At 35.4% G+C, this 20,114-nt stretch overlaps 3 protein-coding genes across 5 annotated transcripts; all 3 read left to right on the plus strand.

Annotated features, from left to right (window-relative positions):
- Window positions 1–4,830: 4,830 nt before the first annotated feature.
- Window positions 4,831–7,527, plus strand: LOC104749836 (root phototropism protein 2). 2 transcript variants are annotated; one of them, XM_087491865.1, is made up of 4 exons: window positions 4,831–5,079; window positions 5,171–5,240; window positions 5,441–5,818; window positions 6,070–7,527. In XM_087491865.1, the coding sequence occupies exons 1-4, from the start codon at window positions 5,009–5,011 to the stop codon at window positions 7,336–7,338; spliced, it is 1,788 nt and encodes a 595-aa protein (XP_087347991.1). In that variant the 5' UTR covers window positions 4,831–5,008; the 3' UTR covers window positions 7,339–7,527. The 2 variants fall into 2 exon arrangements, with proteins under 2 accessions (XP_087347991.1, XP_087347992.1); XM_087491866.1 differs by lacking the exons at window positions 4,831–5,079; window positions 5,171–5,240 and adding an exon at window positions 5,923–5,964 and having other exon boundaries at window positions 5,737–5,818.
- Window positions 7,528–14,914: 7,387 nt separating this feature from the next.
- On the plus strand, window positions 14,915–19,360 carry LOC104749837 (protein NETWORKED 4B). Of its 2 annotated transcripts, XM_087491867.1 has the most exons (4): window positions 14,915–17,076; window positions 17,409–17,454; window positions 17,570–17,681; window positions 17,782–19,360. In XM_087491867.1, the coding sequence occupies exons 2-4, from the start codon at window positions 17,440–17,442 to the stop codon at window positions 19,179–19,181; spliced, it is 1,527 nt and encodes a 508-aa protein (XP_087347993.1). In that variant the 5' UTR covers window positions 14,915–17,076; window positions 17,409–17,439; the 3' UTR covers window positions 19,182–19,360. The 2 variants fall into 2 exon arrangements, with proteins under 2 accessions (XP_087347993.1, XP_087347994.1); XM_087491868.1 differs by lacking the exon at window positions 14,915–17,076 and having other exon boundaries at window positions 17,281–17,454.
- LOC104749838 (uncharacterized) lies at window positions 15,394–16,540 on the plus strand. The gene has a single exon (XM_010471548.2). It carries the CDS (start codon window positions 15,394–15,396, stop codon window positions 16,375–16,377), a length of 984 nt encoding a protein of 327 aa, XP_010469850.1. The 3' UTR covers window positions 16,378–16,540.
- Window positions 19,361–20,114: the final 754 nt, after the last annotated feature.

Consider the following 20,114-nt stretch of genomic DNA (forward strand, 5'->3'; position numbering starts at 1 on the left):
AGTTTAGTGGATAAAAAAACTGTGGATAGGTCTCCATGGATTTACAAAGCATATCTAGACATTAAGCTGAAGAATAACAGTTGAATGGTGGCTATGGATGTGATCATGTGGATATTTTTTTGTGGATACCAATGTAGACAGACCAAAGAATCATCATACAACATCCACACAATTAAATCCATAGACACCATGAGCTCCTTGCTTCATATTTTGTGTTGGTCCAGAAACATATACACTCATAACTGGTTAATAAACAAAATAAAAATTAACAACATTGATTTATTTAGAACATTGAATATCAATCATGTGGATTAGTAGTTATGGATACTTATCTTATAATATCTTGCTCATTCTTTACATGAGCAGAAATTTGTCCAAGATAAATTAGCTACATAGATCAATCATGTTTAGGGTTTAGGGTTTAGGGTTTGGGGTTTAGGGTTTAGGGTTTAGGGTTTAGGGTTTAGGGTTTAGGGTTTTAATTTCCAAAGTATAGTTGAAAGCTCGAAGCTGAATGCTATCCAAATTTAACAAGAAGGTTAGTAACTTTCTCTTTTTACTTTTTTTTCCTTTTCATCTCTCTCTCTAACTTTTCTCTTTCTTTTCTAATATTTTTTTTCTTTAACATTTATTTTTCATTTTCATTACTAAATTTTAAGTTTAGTAACTTTAGTTGGTGATAAACATACTAAATTTTAAGTTTAGTAACTTTAGTTGTTGACAAACAAAAAAAAGTTAACCTTATACCCTAAATATTAAATCCTAACACCACATAGACACTAAATCCATATAAGCCCAAAAACGTAAACCTTATACCTTAAATCTTAAATCCTAAACCCTAAACCATACACCTTGAACCCTAAATCCTAAACCATGAATTAAAAATATAGACACATCATCCACATACCTAAACCTAAACTTTTAACCTTAACCCCTAAATCCTACACCTTGAACCTTAGACAATACAACTTGAACTCAAAACATAGACATTGAATCTATATACCATCTAAAGTCTAAACCCTAAACTATGGTGATGTTTGAACATGCAACAAACTTGTCAATAAATTTCATCTGGATTGCTTGTCCACGTGGTCAGAGTTTGGTGGATAGGCTTAGAGATTAATAATGACCATGTTTGTTGTGTAGTATGCTTCTAGTGACACTTCTAAGTTCTAATATCTCTAATTCTAGCTTAAAAATAGTACAAAAACATTTGGCTAAAAGACATCTAAGTGGCTAAACTATAGTGATGTTTGAACATGCAACAAACTTGTCAATAAATTTCATCTGGATTGCTTGTCCACGTGGTCAGAATTTGGTGGATAGGCTTTGAGATTAATAATGACCATGTTTATTGTGTAGTATGCTTCTAGTGACACTTCTAAGTTCTAATATACCTACTTCTAGCTGAAAAATAGTACAAAAACATGATTGATCTTGGACATGACTTCTAAGTTCTAAACCCTAAACCCTAAACCCTAAACCCTAAACCCCAAACCCTAAACCTTAAACCCTAAACATGATTGATCTATGTGGCTAATTTATCTTGGACAAATTTCTGCTCATGTAAAGAATGAGCAAGATATTATAAGATAAGTATCCATAACTACTAATCCACATGATTGATATTCAATGTTCTAAATAAATCAATGTTGTTAATTTTTATTTTGTTTATTAACCACTTATGAGTGTATATGTTTCTAGACCAACACAAAATATGAAGCAAGGAGCTCATGGTGTCTATGGATTTAATTGTGTGGATGTTGTATGATGATTCTTTGGTCTGTCTACATTGGTATCCACAAAAAATTATCCACATGATCACATCCATAGCCACCATTCAACTGCTATTCTTCAGCTTAATGTCTAGATATGCTTTGTAAATCCATGGAGACCTATCCACAGTTTTTCTATCCACTAAACTTTTTTTTTTTAAAGTGAATAGTTTTGGTTTTAGGTTCAAGGGTTTATGTTCTAGGATTTAAAATTTAGAATTAAAGGGTTTTGTACTTATTTGGTCTATGTTGTGTTATGGATAATATGCTATGGATAAAGATCTAACCAAATTTATGTATGTATATTTTGTATGAATAAACACAAGTAACTATCTATTAACAATACTGCAATTGATTATCCACTTATAATTGAACAAATGTTCAACGACTGATGGATACTGTATAATCTAAAAATTCATAAAAAATATAGTAATATGTATCTTAAAATGTAGAAAATATATAATCATAACATATTTTATATAGATAAATAGAAAATTTGTTTTATGATAACAAATAAATATATTTTACTTTGTTAAAGTGTTAACAACAAAAAAGAAGAGAAAAAGAGAGAAAATAAGGAGAGAAAGAGAGATAAGTTGTTAGTAAGGGCAAAAATGTAAAAGGAAAGTGGACACATAAGCAAAAAACTTGGGAAAGTATACCATGAGTGGAAAGTGGGTTTTTGTGACGGAACTCACACCTAAGTGGGTTTTCATGACATTTACTCTACGATTATCACCTACTCTTATTGTTGGGCTTTTTGGCGTTGAATCAAATGGGCTTTTGTTATAAAGAAGCTATGTTTCTCGATCAAGCTAAGCAAAAAGCTCCCTTTACACCTCCGTGTGTTGATAGCTTTATTTTCTTGGTCACTTTTCATCAAACTCGTTTCGTGACACAATTTCGTACCGTTGACTCTATCCGATTCCAAGCAACCCCTAACCATATATTAACGGATAAGAGATTTTGCTCTAATGAAAGCGATATGCGATAAACTCCTTATGGCGTTTCCTAAGAAGACGACATTAGTGTATGAAACGTGATGAGAAAACTTGACGTGGACTTTTTTGGGCTCTTGACATATATAACCAACTTTGGCCCAAATTGTTCATCTTTGTCATTCATATTTTTCGTCTTTGTTTTCTAGTTGCATCTTTTCTTAGCCTTTGTCCCCTCGGTTTAGCCGCCTTGAGGTCGGCACCAACAGTTTTATGATACTACTAAATCACTATCACTATTCACTAATATAATCTAGAATTTGCACAAGTCCGTTTTGTGTGAAGATATTTAGAATTTGCATATCCATAATCATAAGATAATGTTTTGGTCCTAATGACCGGAATTAAACCAAAATATTACACAATGCGAAATGTCAATCTTTAGGGGCTTGTAACCATTATTGTCGAAAATTGGTGATTGAAACTAGACGGCATTACAGCTCAAGGGTTTTGTACTTTTGTTAATTGATGATAGCACCATCCTCTAATGGTCCAAACCTATTTCCTAACATGAACGTTTCATCTGAAATCATTTTAGTCTTTCTACTAAGACCTGCCTTAGCACCTTTTTAAAAGACTTTGTATATATATGTTTATCACCTACACCAAATCAATGATCTAGAGGACCAACCATGGTCTTCATATACAATATCCATATGCGAATGTAACATATATTGTGCATTTGGGTTTCACGTCTTGATACAAAACCAATTGCATAAAAATATATATGATACAAATATTTTGGATTCAAAAAGTATAAAACTCAGTAGCATACTAAAGTGATTTTCCTATTAATTCACATGTCATATATATGCCGGGACAAAAAAAGAGAGAGAGATCACATGACATATTCTTAAATCTTAAGTAGTAGATTCACAAATTTACATTGAAATAGAACAGTCACGAAAATTGGTAAGGGTTTTATAACTTTTTATTGAAGACCCATAATGAAAATCTTTTTCATATCCAAAAACTACAAAATAGTCTAGTCGCACCGGCAGAAAATTATTAGGGCAACTAGGCAAACGTAGAGACTAGAGAGACGTGTGACATATCTTAAAGGCGATAGGGACACGTGTGTAAGAATGATTGGAAGACAGAACTGAAACTGGATTCTGAAGGATGAATTTGACGACGTAGCTAAGCCGAACACCATGAGGTTCTACGAAGAAGCACGACCACATACTGAGGTGGCCCTATCTATGACATGTTCCTGCTTTCCCTAACTTGTTTGGTCCTACTTCTCTCTAAATCGTACATCCACTTTTAATATCGTTTCTTATCTGTCAATTATTCACATGCGTTGCTTTTCTTTTTTCTTTCTCTCTCAATTCAGCATTTTCTTTCTTTAATTCAGAATTTTTAGGCTTTTAAGTTTAAACATGTGAAAGCTTTTCTTTATTTGTCATCACTTTCTCATTAACCATATCAAAAGTAAGATTGGTTTTTTTCTTCTTTAACCGATTCATTCTGCAAATTCCTGCCAACAGCCAAATGAATGCGATCATATTGGTTGTCACTTTATACGTAAAACTGGGTGATAGATACATGACAGTTACGTGTCGGTACGATGGCTGAGATTGCTTACTCATAGTAGCTTTCCACTGAGCAAAATTTGCATATTCGTCACATTACTACTATAAGCCTAAACATGTTACCAAATAAAAAAAGAAAAAGTCTATAATCTATAGTTACTCCACATGCTTTTACCATGCATATTACTGTAAAATTTACGTAGTTAGACAATTAACCAATAGTAAGCTCACTTTTCTTTTAATTTTGAAGACAACATATTATATTCAATGCCCAAAAAAAACTGATTTATAAATGTTAGCTACAAACCATCCATATTACCCAAACTACAAAGAGATCTCTATTAGTCTATTATCATAGGTTGTAAAGGTATATAAATTTTCCAATTACCTAAAATAGCCGTCAATGCAAGCCCGTAGATTCAAATAAGGAAAAGTTAAAAGAAAGTTGTGAAAAGGAAAGTAAACGACGAAGATACACATTCAAACACAACGATTAGTGAGAGTGAGTTAACTGAAAGAGATAATGGACTACATCATAAAACGACAAATAAAAGAAATAATAAGATAGAAGAAGCCAATCACAAAATATTACATAGCAATTTGGGTGGATTGGGAGGACCCACGTTAAATAAATTCCAATATATAGACAACTCTCCAATTGTGCATCCATCTCCTTCAATACAGAGCAACAGAAAAAAAAATGGCGACAGAAGGAAAAAGCCCCATCAACATGAACTCAATGTCTTCGAGTCTTCAGAGAACCGGCCAATGGTACGAACCGGTCTAGTTTCACCAATAGATTCGTTCCGGTGGACTTACCGGATGATTTGAAATTCTAACCTGTATATATGTACTTTTGTAGGGTTTTTTCTCAAGATATTCCGACAGATGTTGTAATTGAGGTCGGAGAAGCCAATTTCTCTCTTCATAAGGTAAACAACAACTCTTGGTTCTTGGTTCACATCATTTTTAATACAAAAAAAAAAAAATTACAAGTCATATCTACGTATATATACATAACTAGATTTAAATGAACTAAATGGTACGACGACGGTATTAGTATAAACCATAACACTATAATATGGTCCGGTTAGACGTTTTTAACTGATTGTTTTCATGATCGTATGTATAGTTCATGTTAGTTGCGAAGAGTAACTACATAAGGAAGCTAATAATGGAATCAAAAGACAGCGACGTGACGAGAATAGATCTCTCGGATATGCCCGGAGGTCCTGAGATATTTGAGAAAGCAGCCAAATTCTGTTACGGTGTTAACTTCGAGATCACCGTCCAAAACGTGGCGGCTCTTCATTGCGCCGCTGAGTTTCTACAGATGACTGACAAGTACTGCGACAACAATCTTGCCGGTCGGACACAAGACTTCCTCTCTCAGGTCGCTTTATCTAGCCTCTCTGGAGCCATTGTTGTTCTCAAGTCTTGCGAGATTCTCCTTCCTATTTCTCGTGATCTCGGTATTGTCCGCCGTTGTGTCGACGTCGTCGCTGCTAAGGTTTTTTAATACTTATAACTCTGCTTCACTTCTTTCCAAGTGTTACATCCCCATTCTGTATAGTAATTAGTTTGTTTTTTTTGTTTTGTTCCCTTTTTACGTAGTAGTAACAAAAATAAGACGGATCTTAAGTTAGTACGGTTTAGGTAACGCAAAATCAGATATGAGTATAATAGTTTTGCATTTCTTGTTACATTAACTAAAAGAGTAACTAATATGTTCATTGTGATCATTGATTTTGATTTGAAAAGGCTTGCAACGAGGCAATGTTTCCATGTCGAACACCACCAAACTGGTGGACAGAGGAACTCTGTATCTTAGACGTTGGCTTCTTCGCCGACGTAGTAGCTTCCATGAAGCAAAGAGGAGTCAAACCATCCTCCTTAGCCTCTGCGATCATCACCTACACCGAGAAATCTTTAAGAGACCTTGTAAGAGACCATTCCGGTAGAGGAGTGAAGTTTTCCGATACCGGGGATAACGATTCCGACGAGAGATCCCAACAGAGAGATCTTGTTGAATCAATCGTGTCTCTCTTACCTTCAGATAAAGGACTCTTCCCCATCAATTTCCTCTGTTCTCTCCTCCGTTGTTCAGTCTTCTTGGACACTTCCTTGACCTGCAAGAACGAGCTCGAGAAACGAATCTCAGTCGTTCTCGAGCACGTCTCCGTCGACGATCTATTGATCCCGTCTTTCACTTACGACGGAGAACGGTTACTAGATCTCGACAGTGTCAGGAGAATCATCTCTAGTTTCGTCGAAAAGGAGAAAAACGTTGGTGTTTTCAACGGCGGAGACTTCAACAGAGGACTCTGCTCTGTTACACTACAAAGAGTCGCTAAAACCGTTGATTCTTACTTAGCAGAGATCGCTACTTACGGAGAGCTAACGATCTCCAAGTTCAACGCCATCGCCAACCTTGTCCCCAAATCCGCTAGAAAATCAGACGACGATCTCTACAGAGCTATAGACATATTCTTGAAAGCTCATCCGAACCTAGACGAGATAGAAAGAGAGAAAGTGTGTAGCTCAATGGACCCTTTAAAGCTTTCGTACGACGCACGTCTCCACGCCTCACAGAACAAGAGACTACCAGTAAACATAGTTCTTCACGCTCTTTACTACGATCAGTTAAAGCTAAGAAGTGGAGTCGAAGAACATGAAGAAAGAGCAGTAGTTGTTAATCTACCCGAAGCTTTAAAGACACGTAGCCAGCTTCAAGCTGATACTACGTTAGCTAAAGAGAACGAAGCGTTGAGGAGCGAGCTGATGAAGATGAAGATGTATGTTTCGGATATGCAGAAGAATAAGAACGGTGCAGGAGCTTCTTCTTCGAACTCAACGTCGTTGGTGAGTAATAATAAGAAGAGCAAACATACTTTTTTCTCTTCTGTCTCGAAGAAACTTGGGAAGTTGAATCCGTTTAGACATGGGTCTAAGGATACTTCGAACATTGATGAAGATCTTGATGATGTTGATATTACTAAGCCAAGGAGACGAAGATTCTCAATCTCTTAACCAAAACCGTCTTGATCAGTACTTTTGCGTTTTTGTTAGTGTGGGCTTTTGTGTATAAAACCTTTTAGTCTAGTGTGCTTCTTTTTTCTTTGTTTTTTTCTCCTTCTTGATGAATGATGCGTGATTTTTTTGTTGTTGGTGTGTTTATTGTTTAATGAGTTTGGATAATAAAAAGAAAATTAGATATCACTGATCTACTCTGTACTAAAACTAAATTTAAAGAGTGAGCTCATGTTAAAGCGAGGTTTACATCACAAAACGAAGACTCAGAAACCTCAGCTGAACCAGCTTAGAGTCGAACCCGGGTCCAAATCGTAGAGGGAAGCTACTCTGCCACTAGGAGATTGATAATTCTGATTTGTAGTAACATTTATTTATTTATTGGTAAAAGTAACATTTTTATTAAAAAAAAAAATCTTAATAATCTCTTTTAGATCAGAATTCTTCTTGCTTTGCTTAATGGCTACCATCACTCCCCTAGCTCTAATCTTCTAATATACTTTCCTTCTCATGCAATACTTCGATCATTCAACCAATCTTGTTAGATTAAAGTTAATCACATTGTCAACAATGATCATTTCATGCATTCAAAAAAGTGAAAGTGCAACAGAGCTCTGAAGGGAACATGCAGCTGTGAAGTGTCTCAGAGGGCTGACGTGCTGATGTGGAGAAATATTGTGGACACAATGACAAGGTGCGTGAAAAGGAAGGAAGAAGAAATCAAGATATACTCGAAGATATTGAGAGTATATTTGATTAGTTGGGATAAGGGAAGATATTCTCTTAGGGATAAGGAATATTTCCTTTTAGTTAGGATATAGAAGATCTAGGTTAGAGATCGTGTGTGTGGGGTTATAAAATGACGAGGGCTAGCCGCAAAAAGAGTTAGCACTCGCGGGATAAAGTTGTGAGTTTTGTAAACCTTCAAACAAGTACAAAAGTTTTGAAGGTGAGTGTGAGTGATATACTCTTTTAGATCTACACAGGGTGGTGTTAGATAGATAGGAGAGTGAGCTTTGTTTTTCAAGTCTTGTAAGAAACGAGGGTTTTTATAAGATTGATTAAAAGCGTTTGCTTGGCGCATTCCAAGTATAGTTTTTGTGTGTTGTGTTATCTCTATACCTTTACAAAAAAACACAAAAAATACTAATACATAGTCTGTACATCTCTTCAAGAATCAAGATCTAAAGTTTATCGATACCAAAAAACTCAAGATGGTCACACTTGAGTTCGTGCTTCATTTGTTGGGTCTATCGAATATGCGTAAAATGTTCGTAAATCTATTAATAACAAGTGTGAGCGTGTAATATTAGGAGAGTAGTAACTTGTATTTTGCATATACAGAAACGCTTCCATAATTAGAGAGTGGGTTGAATTGAAGAGTCAAGACAACTATACTTTTGTGCTAGCAAAGCCGTAAAGATCCACCAAATCTTAACTGACACCTAAAACCCACTTCTCTTATTCCTAAGCAATAAGCACTAATCCCTGCCATATAAAGGCCAGTAATCCAATGTTTTATTCGTAACATAAAGTCCAAAATCATTAAGAAGAAAACTAGTGATTTTACTCTTCTTCCATCGAATAACTAATGCAACAAGTTAGCATTTATTTTCTATCAATAATTTTTACTTTTTTTACTCTGTCATGCATTGACATTCAAAGCTCCTCTGTCTACCTATTTGGACGTACTTCACCACAAGAGCTCAACTGAATCCGTCAAACTCTAACCAGTACATGTCATATCTCCTCTGGTTACAAATTGTCTCGAGGAAAAATCAAGCAGAGGCGAAAGCAATGAACAACTCTTTTTTTTTTTTCAGCAAAAACAAATTTCATTAAAATCAAAGAGTTTTACAAAAACATTCAGAATTATTGTAACACAATTACATACATAGATGTATGTGTCATACACTAAGAAAAATACAGCATAATGGATTTTGACGATGCTTTCCGTAGAGTAGGCTTACTCGCTAACCGATCAGAAGACCGTTATTGTCCAACTTCATATTTGATTTCTCTTTATTACGAATTGTATGCAACAACTTTTGGCTGACACTTCTTTCCACAAAACGTAACATTAAACCCAATGTGCCCAAAACTAATTCTATAATGTAGACATATTGGCACCAAAACGTCCGCACCATAGTCTTTCTAGAATATTTCAACGTCTCTATAAATCTCTGCAATACAAATAGTTTTATTTTATCAAGCCAAGTACTCGAGCCTCTTGTGTTAGTAGATTCCCATCTAATCGTCACCAATATATTTCTCATCCACCAGATCTGCTCAATGCCAATCATAACTTGTCGCCAATATTTGGCCCAAAGCATATAAAAACTCGACATCTCTACCCAACAGGGGTCAAACTGGGGCAACCATAATTCCATCACACAAACAATATAAACATGAACAGGAGCAACAATTTGGTCGGATTGGAAAAGTGCTAGCACATCATCAAATCCAAGATTAATATCTCTAGTTTTGAATTTTAACACCGTTTCCCGAATACTAAAGGGGATAAGGATCAAAAGGGAGAGAATAATAGCACCGATAGTGTGGAGAATTATTTGTCTCGTTGAGCAAGGAGGAACCAAAAAGCCAATCTCCGACACAATCATAAGATGACTTCCGTTTATGTGACCAATCCCCGACACAACCATGAGACGACTTCCGTTTAAATGACCAATCCATAATCGTATTCCATCATCTTCAATTTTGTAAATTGAACCTCCTGGATCCCAGATATGGGTTTGGAAACCTTTTATCAAATTAGAGAAATTGAAGATATGATCATGGTCTCGATGATGTTGGAGACCAAAGGAATCAAAATTGTAACACAGGAAGCCGCCTAGAATTATCCTTGGCGGAAAGACACCGATCTTGTTCCGACTACAATGCCGGTTGTTGTTCGGAAGAAAACATTCTCCAAACGAGAGAAGGACGATGAGATATTGAATCAATAACAAGAATCGGCTAGCCATATGAATCACTTTTGCCGATGTTATTGGTTTATATTAAAAAAAAAAAACTGAAAACTGAAAACTAAGGAAAACAGGAAAGGGGGGCCGACGCCAGAGAAGCCAGCGCCGGCCGTGGTCTGAATAGGAGAGGTTTTGGCCAGAAAAGTTGCTTTGGGAGAATCGCCTCACCCGAGAGAAAAAACGGTTGAGACTCCCGTCTCTCTTATTCTCTAGCAATGAACAACTATATGGGTCAATTGACCTTGATAAAATTTTAAATCTTAGTTGAATTTTTATAGAAAATATTAAGGGATGGGGGGAGGTATTGAAGTTAGGAATTTAATGGTAGAATTTGAATAAACTCATGATTCCTTAAAATTCTAGTTTTATTCAATTATGTAGATTTTTAGATTCTTTTAAATTCTATTATTGTTCAATATAATGATTTTTAAAAATTATATTAAACATTCCCTTAAAAATTTGAAGATTCAATTCCGAGCATTTCACCTCTCCAAATGATAGAATTCATTACAGTCTTAAAAAATGTTTAAAAATATATTATTTCCTCTATATTCCTTTGAATTCTTTTTAATATATATTTTGACTACATAATATATTTTATAAAATAGAATAGTATACGTAAAATACAATACTACAAGATATCAGCAGTTCAGATTTCAAAATTTATTTTCGATTTCAAAAAAGAAAAATGTTAATGATGCCATTATATTTTATCAAGAGCTGCATGCATTAAGTATGAACTTCTCAACACAACAACTTACAAATTGGTGTATCCATCTGATCACTACAAGACTGCTGCACAAGTAGAAGATATATTCATTTTTAGATGGAAAAATAACATTTTAATGCGATTATTTTGGTTTATCAAATTTTCTAAAACATAGTCTAAGTACAATTTGCAAAAAAAAAAAAGAAACAAAAAAAAAGATTTCGAAAGATTTTTTTTTCTCAAATAATTATAACAATATACATATGTTGTTAGTGTAGAACACACAGATCTACTCTATATTTACTGGATTTTTTTCATGGTTGTTATGTTCCATTATATTGTGTTTCATTAGTATTTTCATTGTGTTTTGTTGCATTTAGCGTCCAAGTGAGTCTTCTTGCATTTTAGAGGTCATATAGTGTCTTTGTCTATGTTTTGGTGTGTTTTGTGTGTAATTTGAACCATTTTAGATTAATATAATGGAAGACACATATTTGGATGCAAAGAAAATAATTGATGATTCGGAACCAGTCTGTAGTCCCTCAAATATCGACTCGTATGAAGACCTTTCTTTGGGATTTAGCTTCAAAGTGCTTATTAAAGTTATTGAAAATTGAGTTATCTTTGCAACAGAGGTGATTTCAGGCCAGTCGGATGTGTGTGTAAAGAGTTATACCTGTTTAGTGAACATATATACAGCCAGAGCGAAGACTGGAGCCTAAGGACAAAACAATCAACCATTTGGACTTGAGATGGACTTGAACACACCCAGACTTCAACGATCGACCAATTGATCGATCAGATGGTCGATCAATCACAAGCCAGACTTCACCAGACCCCGAGACTTCAACGATCGACCACATGGTCGATCAGATATGTTGATCAACTCAACCTGGACTTGACCAGACTCCAAGACTTGACAGATCGACCAAGCAATCGACTATTTGGTCGATCACTCTGGGAACTTGATTGACCAATTGGTCGATCATGCGGTCGATCACGCGTTATTTTTGCAACCCAAACCCGATGTGTTCTGGTTTTCTCTGATTTGTTTGATTCCAATTTGATTTGTCCCGGTTTAGTTTTCTACTTTTCTATAAATACACTAACTCCTCATTAGGAGAAACCATCTTTTTGTTTAGCTGTTTTTTGGGTTCTTAAGTTTGTTTATCAAAGTTTGTTGGATCCTAGGTTTATTTTCCAGTTTCTAATAGTAATATCTTTTTCATTTCTCCTATTCTACAATCTCTAATTATGATTTCACAAAGATCAAACCTCTACCTTTGTGTGATCATAATCATGAGTGAGTAGATATTTTAGAACTTTGGGCTTGGTAAATTAGAGAGATAGATGATTGATCTTTGATGTTTAAGGCTTTATTTACATAAATCCTTTCTTGTTTAGTGATTATAATGCTACAATAACCTTGATCATGTTAATTCTAGATATTATAACTTCTATGCGCAGAAGATGTTTGATGAAATTTCTGAACCAAACTATTCAATAGCTTTGCATTACTAGCCTTTGGAAATTGTTGATTACTTGATTAGCATAGGATCTCTATCATGGACGTGAATTGATTTGCATTAGTGTTCTTAGCCTAAGGATTGTTTTGGATTGTTGGCTTAGACATCTAGAATTGATTAGCTATCTCCCAAGGTTCACTTGTTTTATCTTGATTTTAAAACTGTTTTTAGTTGTGTGTTTGCTTTATTTTAAATTTGCTTCCTTTTGTTTTGTTAGTTAAGTTTTTTACCAAAACCAACTCTTTGTTTAAGTTTAGATTAAGCTTTATTGTGTATTCTTAGTGTGTGAATCTTTGCAAATTTGTGGTTCGATAAAGTAATTGATCATGGCGACGTTCTTGAGATTTATATTTTTAGACTCGATTTGATCTGCATCGTCTTGTGATTAAGTCTCCCTCGTCTTGACTCGATTTGTTGTTCTGCCTCGTCTTGATTCGTTCTCTTGATCCAATGATTTGTTGATTACTCTTTGATTAAGTAGATCTGATTTGTACTGCCTCGTCTTGGTCTAATCTTTCTAGGTTTTCGTATTTATAAGACTCGATTTGTTGTTCTGCCTCGTCTTGATTCGCTCTTTCTTTATCGGATGATTTGTTGATTACTATTTGATTAATTAGATCTGATTTGTACTGCCTCGTCTTAGTCCAATCTTTCTAGATTTTCGTATTTATAAGACTCGACTTGTTGTTCTGCCTCGTCTTGATTCGTTCTTTTTTTATCGGATGATTTGTTGATTACTAAAGTTCTTCTTATTTCTCTGTTCCAGGTTGGTTGTGAGAGACTTGACAACTCTGTTCTCTCAGTTGCTGAAGAAATCGACTTGAATCACGATGTTGCTTTATTCCTCCTCATCCACCGATGAAATGAGGAGGAACTTGTGAAGGACTTGAGAAGAAAACGAAGAATTGCCGCTTGTTTGAATCGAGTTCTTCCTACAAGACTTGAATACCTAAATTTAGTTTTAACATTTTTGCATATGTAGGCTGAATGTGAATTATGTGGAGTGTCACCCTGCGTTGAAACAGATTGCGGACATCACCTTTGTCGACCATGCATTAATACCCAAATTCGTTTGGCGTTGCTTGTTTTGTTAAATTTTTCACTCTAACACTCCAAATCATTCAACCAATCTTGTTAAATTAAATTTAATCTCATTGTCGATAATGATCATTTCATGCATTCAAAAAATGACAAAAAAAAATATTAATACATAGTTTATACATCTCTTGGAGAATCAAGATCTAAAGTTGGTCATATAAATTCCGAGCATTCCAATTTTCACCTCTCCAAATGATAGAATTCATTACCATCTTAAAAAATGTTAGAAAAAATATTATTTCCTTTATGTTCATTTGAATTCTTTTTAACTCTTTTATTTAATATCCTGACTCCTACAATAATGTTTTTTATTTATATATTTTGACGACAGAATATATTTTATAAAATAGAATGGTATACGTAAAATACAATACTACAAGATATAAAAACAGTTCAGATTTCAAAATTTATTTTTGATTTCATAAAAGAAAAATGTTAATGATGCCATTATATTTTATCAAGAGCTGCATGCATCCCTATCCCTATACTATATTAATTCGAAAGTACACAACATTAATCGTAGTCTATATCATTACAAAATATAATATCATTACAAATTAATCTAAAGTTTTTTCACTAAAGGTATTAATGTCTAATAATACCAATTGTAGTAATTATTCAAATAATAAAATAAGGATAAAAATTATTTTAACTCATTCATAATTTTTTTAGGGAGAGAAAATAATGTATTTAAAATTAGTAATCATTATTTTATTAAAATGTATAAAGACTTCTAAACATCGATCTTCTACGGATATAGGCAGTACAAAAAAAGAATATTTTTAGAAAATGACATTTTTGTCTTGAAAAAGACAACAAAATATCAATAAATTTCTTGAATATTATTTGCACTGTCAAACAAAAAAAACTCCAAAAATATTTCTTAAATATATATATATATATATATATACTTTGTTCAAAAGCCTCTTAGTCCTTCTATTTTATTTTTCTTTACTGATTTTTTTTTTCCCTGATAAGATTATTTCCAATGGATTTCCTCTATAATAGAGATGTTCCAAAAGTTTTCCCTATTTTTTCGTAGAGAAAAAACATATCAGTTCAACTTATATTAAAGTATTATATTAGTGATATTTTATTTTTTATACGGTAACTTAATCAGTTCAACTAAAACCCCGAATTAAACTCGCCATATACCATGAAAGTATATTTTTTACACAATCTTAAGATTGTACTTTACAAAATTTGTTCAGTTTTGTAACAGGTGTACATATGAGAAATGCTACTTTTTTTGAGAAGAAGGGCAGCTAGATAGAAATTAAATGAAATAATGAAGAAACAAGTGAGACACCGGCGACTACTAAGTTTCGATTTTTAGGTATGCTGGTGTGAAGATCATGGCTCAGGGTTAGTCAAAGTTTCGATTTTTATGTATGTTGATGTGAAGATTATGGGTCAGGGTTAGTTAAAGTTTCAGTTTTTACTTGGATAGAATCATCTTTGCCTAGTCTTTTGGAATCTTAAGTCGTATGGTAGACTAGTTTAGGAATGGGTGATTGTGAAATTGCTTGTTACAGGAAAAATCGGGAATTGCTAATTATGGATCACAAAGGGAAGCCAACAATAGATTAACGAATCAAAATTTGTTAGGATAGAAGCCAGCCTTGATCTGTCGTTAAGAGAATTACGACCCTTGAAGTTATCTTCCCAACCAGCTTCTTTGTGATTTTTGAGAGAGAAAAACAAATCTGATTTTCATGAATTCCAAAACAAAGCTCCAATGTCGGAGCTGCTTCCTCCTCCTCCCCCTCCTCCTCCGCCTCATCATCATCATCCTACAAGGAGGGGTTGTGGATTCGGCGATCCCGCATTGTTTTTCCCTGAGTTTGCTGCTAAGCAACGCGGTCTCGAAAAAGTTATAGAGGAAGATGGAGAAGGGGAAGATAGCAGCTATGGCGAAGGCTCTTTTGATCTGAGTTCCAGGTTCTCTAGTCCTTGTATCTCTCGTAACGGGTTTGATGATGTTGATAATCCTAGAAAGCTGCCTCCTTCTGGATTGAGGGAGGAGTCTTCGTCGTTGAAGCTCTCTGGTTTCAGAGAGGATGAAGAAGCCGACCGGAGTAGAAACTCTGGTTCCTTAGTGGATCGTATCGGTCAGGGGGAGGAGGACAAGAGGCTATGCGCCTCGGGATGTTTCAGAAAATGCTGCCCTTGTACCTGCATGCTTGTTTTCATTGTCCTTGTCATCGTCTTGTTGACAGGATTGTCTGTGAACACTTCAATCAAATCTAAACTGCCTCAGGTGCTTGTCATGAATCTCAAGTTCTCGAGACTTGATGTCGTTAAATCAACGACGGATCTTCTGATGAATGCGAACTTGAACACGGTTCTTCAGCTCTCTAACCAAAACGACAAGACAGTGCTGTATTACAGCCCCATGAAAGCTGATGTCTCTTCTGAGAACATAAACCTCGGAAAGAAAACGCTTCATGGATTCAAGCAGGACCCTGGTAACGTTACCTCTTTGAAGATCCCCACTAGACTGAGACAGTCCAAGGTTTATGATGTTGATGCTACGTTGCTGACAAACAAAGAGAAGAATCTTGAAGCTGTGGTTGATGTGTACTTGAGAGGGAAATTGAGTTTTGATTGGTTGGGATTTAGTGTTCATATACCAATTGTTATTGCTTGCGAGGAAGTGAAGCAGAGTGATGTGATAAATGGACTCAAGCCAACGTGTGATGTTCGAATCTTTTCCCAATGAAAACAATGAGACCCTCTCTGATCTTTGTTTTGTTTTGTTCTGTTTTTATTTGCTGTTGTTAATTTTCTTGTTGTAGATTGGAAACATAGAAAAAGAGAAGTGATTCAACTCTTGTTTCTCTAAAACTAACATCAAGAGAAGTTATTTTACTTTTTTTTTTCTATGTTTTCTGAACCATTGACTTGGCTTCTAAATTTGTGTCCATGATAAGTTTGTTGACGGTTGGTTTGCTCTTTCTCTCTTTCTATATGCGTAGTAGAGAGATGGGATCAAAACACGAATCACAATGAAGCCACATGCATAATCTTGAGCGTTGAGGATCCGCCATAAATGCTATCTCCCATTTATCATAACACAATTATTGAGTCTTCTTATAAAAAATGTAAAAAAAAAGACTTAAAAATAAGCAGGTGAGACGTGAGTAGCTATGAAGTTAAGACGTGTAGAGATAAAGCGTGTATCACTTTCTCAACCGCGTGCCAATAGTTTCAAGATTATTGTGAGAAACTAACTAACTAATTCTTGATTATTTTTTTCATTTTCTTTAGTGAGCGTGAAACATAGATTATTAGATTTTAGTTAGAAGATGAATCATCTTCAAACGAAGTTACAAGGAATATAAAAGGCTTAGAGAGGCCATTCGTTTGAGTATTATTCAGTCACAAGGTTCTTGTCTTTTTGCATCGTCGTCTCAGTAAAGTAAGCTTTTCTTTCTCTGCAATTTTTTTGTCTCTTCTTCTTTCTGCAAAATACCATTATTTTATAGTAAATGCTTAAAACTTATCTTTAGATTTTCTAGAGATTTGTGACAAATGCAAATTGGGTTGTTAAAACTTCACGTGTCATCTTTGTGCCACATGTGAAATCCTCTTTTCTCCTCTGATCTCATCTAATTTGTTTCTTGGGTTTTGTCAAAACTGTTTTGTTCAACCCGAGAAAGCATATCTTCAATTTGAGAAAGTCTTGAGTCTTTGAACATCAAGTTGTCTTTGTTTTTTTTAAATGGCTTAAATTCTTGATCTTTCTTGTAGGGTTTTCTGAATTTCTCTGCACGGCAAGGTCATGGCTTCGTCTGCGGTAAGAAACCGTTGTCTTTCACTCACCTACGACTTAGAAAGCTCCTTGGATGCTTGTGTTGTTTTAGTCTCTTGGATCCTAACATTTTACTCACTTTGTTCTTATGTTCTCCCAGGCTCAGAGCAAGAAGCAGTTTAAGAGGTCTATGACCAAGAAATCACACTCATGGTGGTGGGATAGTCACAATTGTCCCAAGAACTCAAAATGGCTTGCAGAGAATCTAGAGAGTATGTTGCTTCACTTGGCATTGAGATCTCCATCCACTTAATGTAGATGATTACCCAAAAATCTGACGTTTTCTTTCTTGTTCTTGATTTGGCTTCTCAGAGATGGATGACCGAGTGAACCACATGTTGAAACTGATTGAAGAAGACGCAGACTCTTTTGCCAAGAAAGCTCAAATGTATTTTCAGAAGCGTCCTGAGTTAATCCAGCTTGTCGAGGAATTTTACCGCATGTACCGCGCATTGGCTGAGCGTTATGATCAAGCTAGCGGTGAGCTTCAGAAGAATCATCATTCATCTGAGATCCAGTCACAGAGCTCTCTTGAGATATCATCTCCTACCCAAGAGAAGTTGAGTCGCCGTCAGTCTGGTCATAAAGAAGAGGGAGACTCATCATCTTTGACAGATTCCGGTTCTGATTCTGATCATTCCTCTGCTAATGATGAAGAAGCTGATGAGGCATTGATCCGCAGGATGGCTGATCTTGAGCTTGAGCTTGAAGAGACGAAACAGAAGCTCCTTCTCCAGCAGGAAAGTGACAACAATGTTGACCTCCTTCATAAAATTACTGTATACGAGGGAGAGCTTGGAGAAGCTAATGAAAAGATTCGAATGCACGAAGAAGAGATCGCTAATATGAAGATTGAGCTTCAGAGCTGCATGTCCTCTGGAATAGAGGATCCTCAAAAGAGTCTTGATTTGGATAAAGAGGACACTAAAGAAGAAGCAAAAGTGCAGGCCTTGGAGGAAGAGCTGAGTATCGCAAAAGAGAAGGTTCAGCACTTTGAGAAAGAGACTTGTTCTCTGAGAAATGAGCTCGAGATCAGTAGAGCTGCTGAGGAGAAGCTGAAGAGCTTACAGCATGAGCTCGAGTTGACTCAGAAAGACACTGATAGGTACAGAAACACGCTCAACGCAGAGAAGAAAGAAGTCTCAAAGTTGCAAGAGAGATTGGCAATGGTGAAAACTAGTTTACAGGACAGAGATAACGAGATAAGAGCACTTAAAACTGCTGTCTCTGATGCTGAAGAAAAGATATTCCCAGAGAAGGCACAGATCAAAGGAGAAATGTCAAAGCTTCTTGAAGAACGAAGCCGACTTGGAGAGCAGCTGAGAGAGCTGGAATCACATATTAGGCTGATAACAGAAGAGAAAGCTGAAACGGAGGAGAAGCTTAGAGGAGAATCCAAGAAGATCAGCGTAATGAGATATGAGAGCAATGTGCTAAGAGAGGAGATTGGGAAGAGAGAAGAGAAGATAAAGGAAATGGAAAAGCATATGGAGGAGCTTCACATGGAGCAAGTGAGGCTGAGAAGACGGTCGAGTGAACTTACGGAAGAAGTAGAAAGGACAAGATTGGGTGCATCAGAAGTGGCTGAGCAGAAAAGAGAAGCAATAAGACAGCTTTGTATCTCGCTTGAACATTACAGAGATGGGTACGACAGGCTTTGGAGGGTTGTTGCAGGACATAAGAGTAAGGGAGTAGTGATCTTAGCAACGTGAAGTGTAAGAACAATGACTATGTGCAGGACATACAAGTGTTTTCTTTTGGACTTAAAATGTTGTTTTTTAAGGGCTGTTAGTTGATGTTGGAAAATACGTTGAAGATGAATAATCTAAGTTGATAATACTTGATATAGTAACAAGTCAATGGTAATATTTTTTTTTTTTTTTTTGTCAAACGTCAATGGTAATATTTTCTCATTTCTCAAAACTCAAACTCAAATCAATGGTTATATTTATACTCACTCACTAACGGCAGAGACTCTGTCGTGACCAGAGGCTTTTGCTTTTACCCTTCTCTTTTCCAAAACACAGTGTTTTGCACAAAGCTAAAACCATCTTCAATCACACACTATAACCAACTCATCTCAATCCCGGCTCAGAAGTAAAACCAAAGCACCAAAACTGAAATTGAATCATCAGGCTACACCAACAGGCATCAGACAACAGTTGTGTATAGACGTGGTCCCTCCACAATTGAATCTCTTAGTTTATTCCTTCAGATGAAAATAATTTGGCAAATATTTTGAGAATATTTTGAGAATACATACATACATAATTTGCAAATAAAACGTCTATACACAACTGATGATTATGTAAAACGACTATACATACATACTAGTCGCATTGTTTTATTTTTCTCCTTCGCTTACCCGTAATATGTATGTGTACAGTTTACTAATAATTTGCAAATATTTTGAGAATACATACATTAATACATACATAATTTGCAAATAAGAGAAAAAGACGTGGTCCCTCCCTCGCTCAGGGACCATTATATATGCGTATAGTAACTTTGTTTCAATACGGGTTCAAACCACGCAATAAGTATGGTGTATTTTAGTGAACATTAAGCTCTATAATAAGTTAAAAAAATTAGGCTAAAGGATCCATGGTACATATATCAAATGGGTCCAAAGTAAGAAGGCCCAT

The sequence above is a fragment of the Camelina sativa genome, chromosome 16 (assembly GCF_030686135.1).
Source record: "Camelina sativa cultivar CO46 ecotype springtype chromosome 16, ASM3068613v1".
Taxonomy (NCBI): Eukaryota; Viridiplantae; Streptophyta; class Magnoliopsida; order Brassicales; family Brassicaceae; genus Camelina; species Camelina sativa.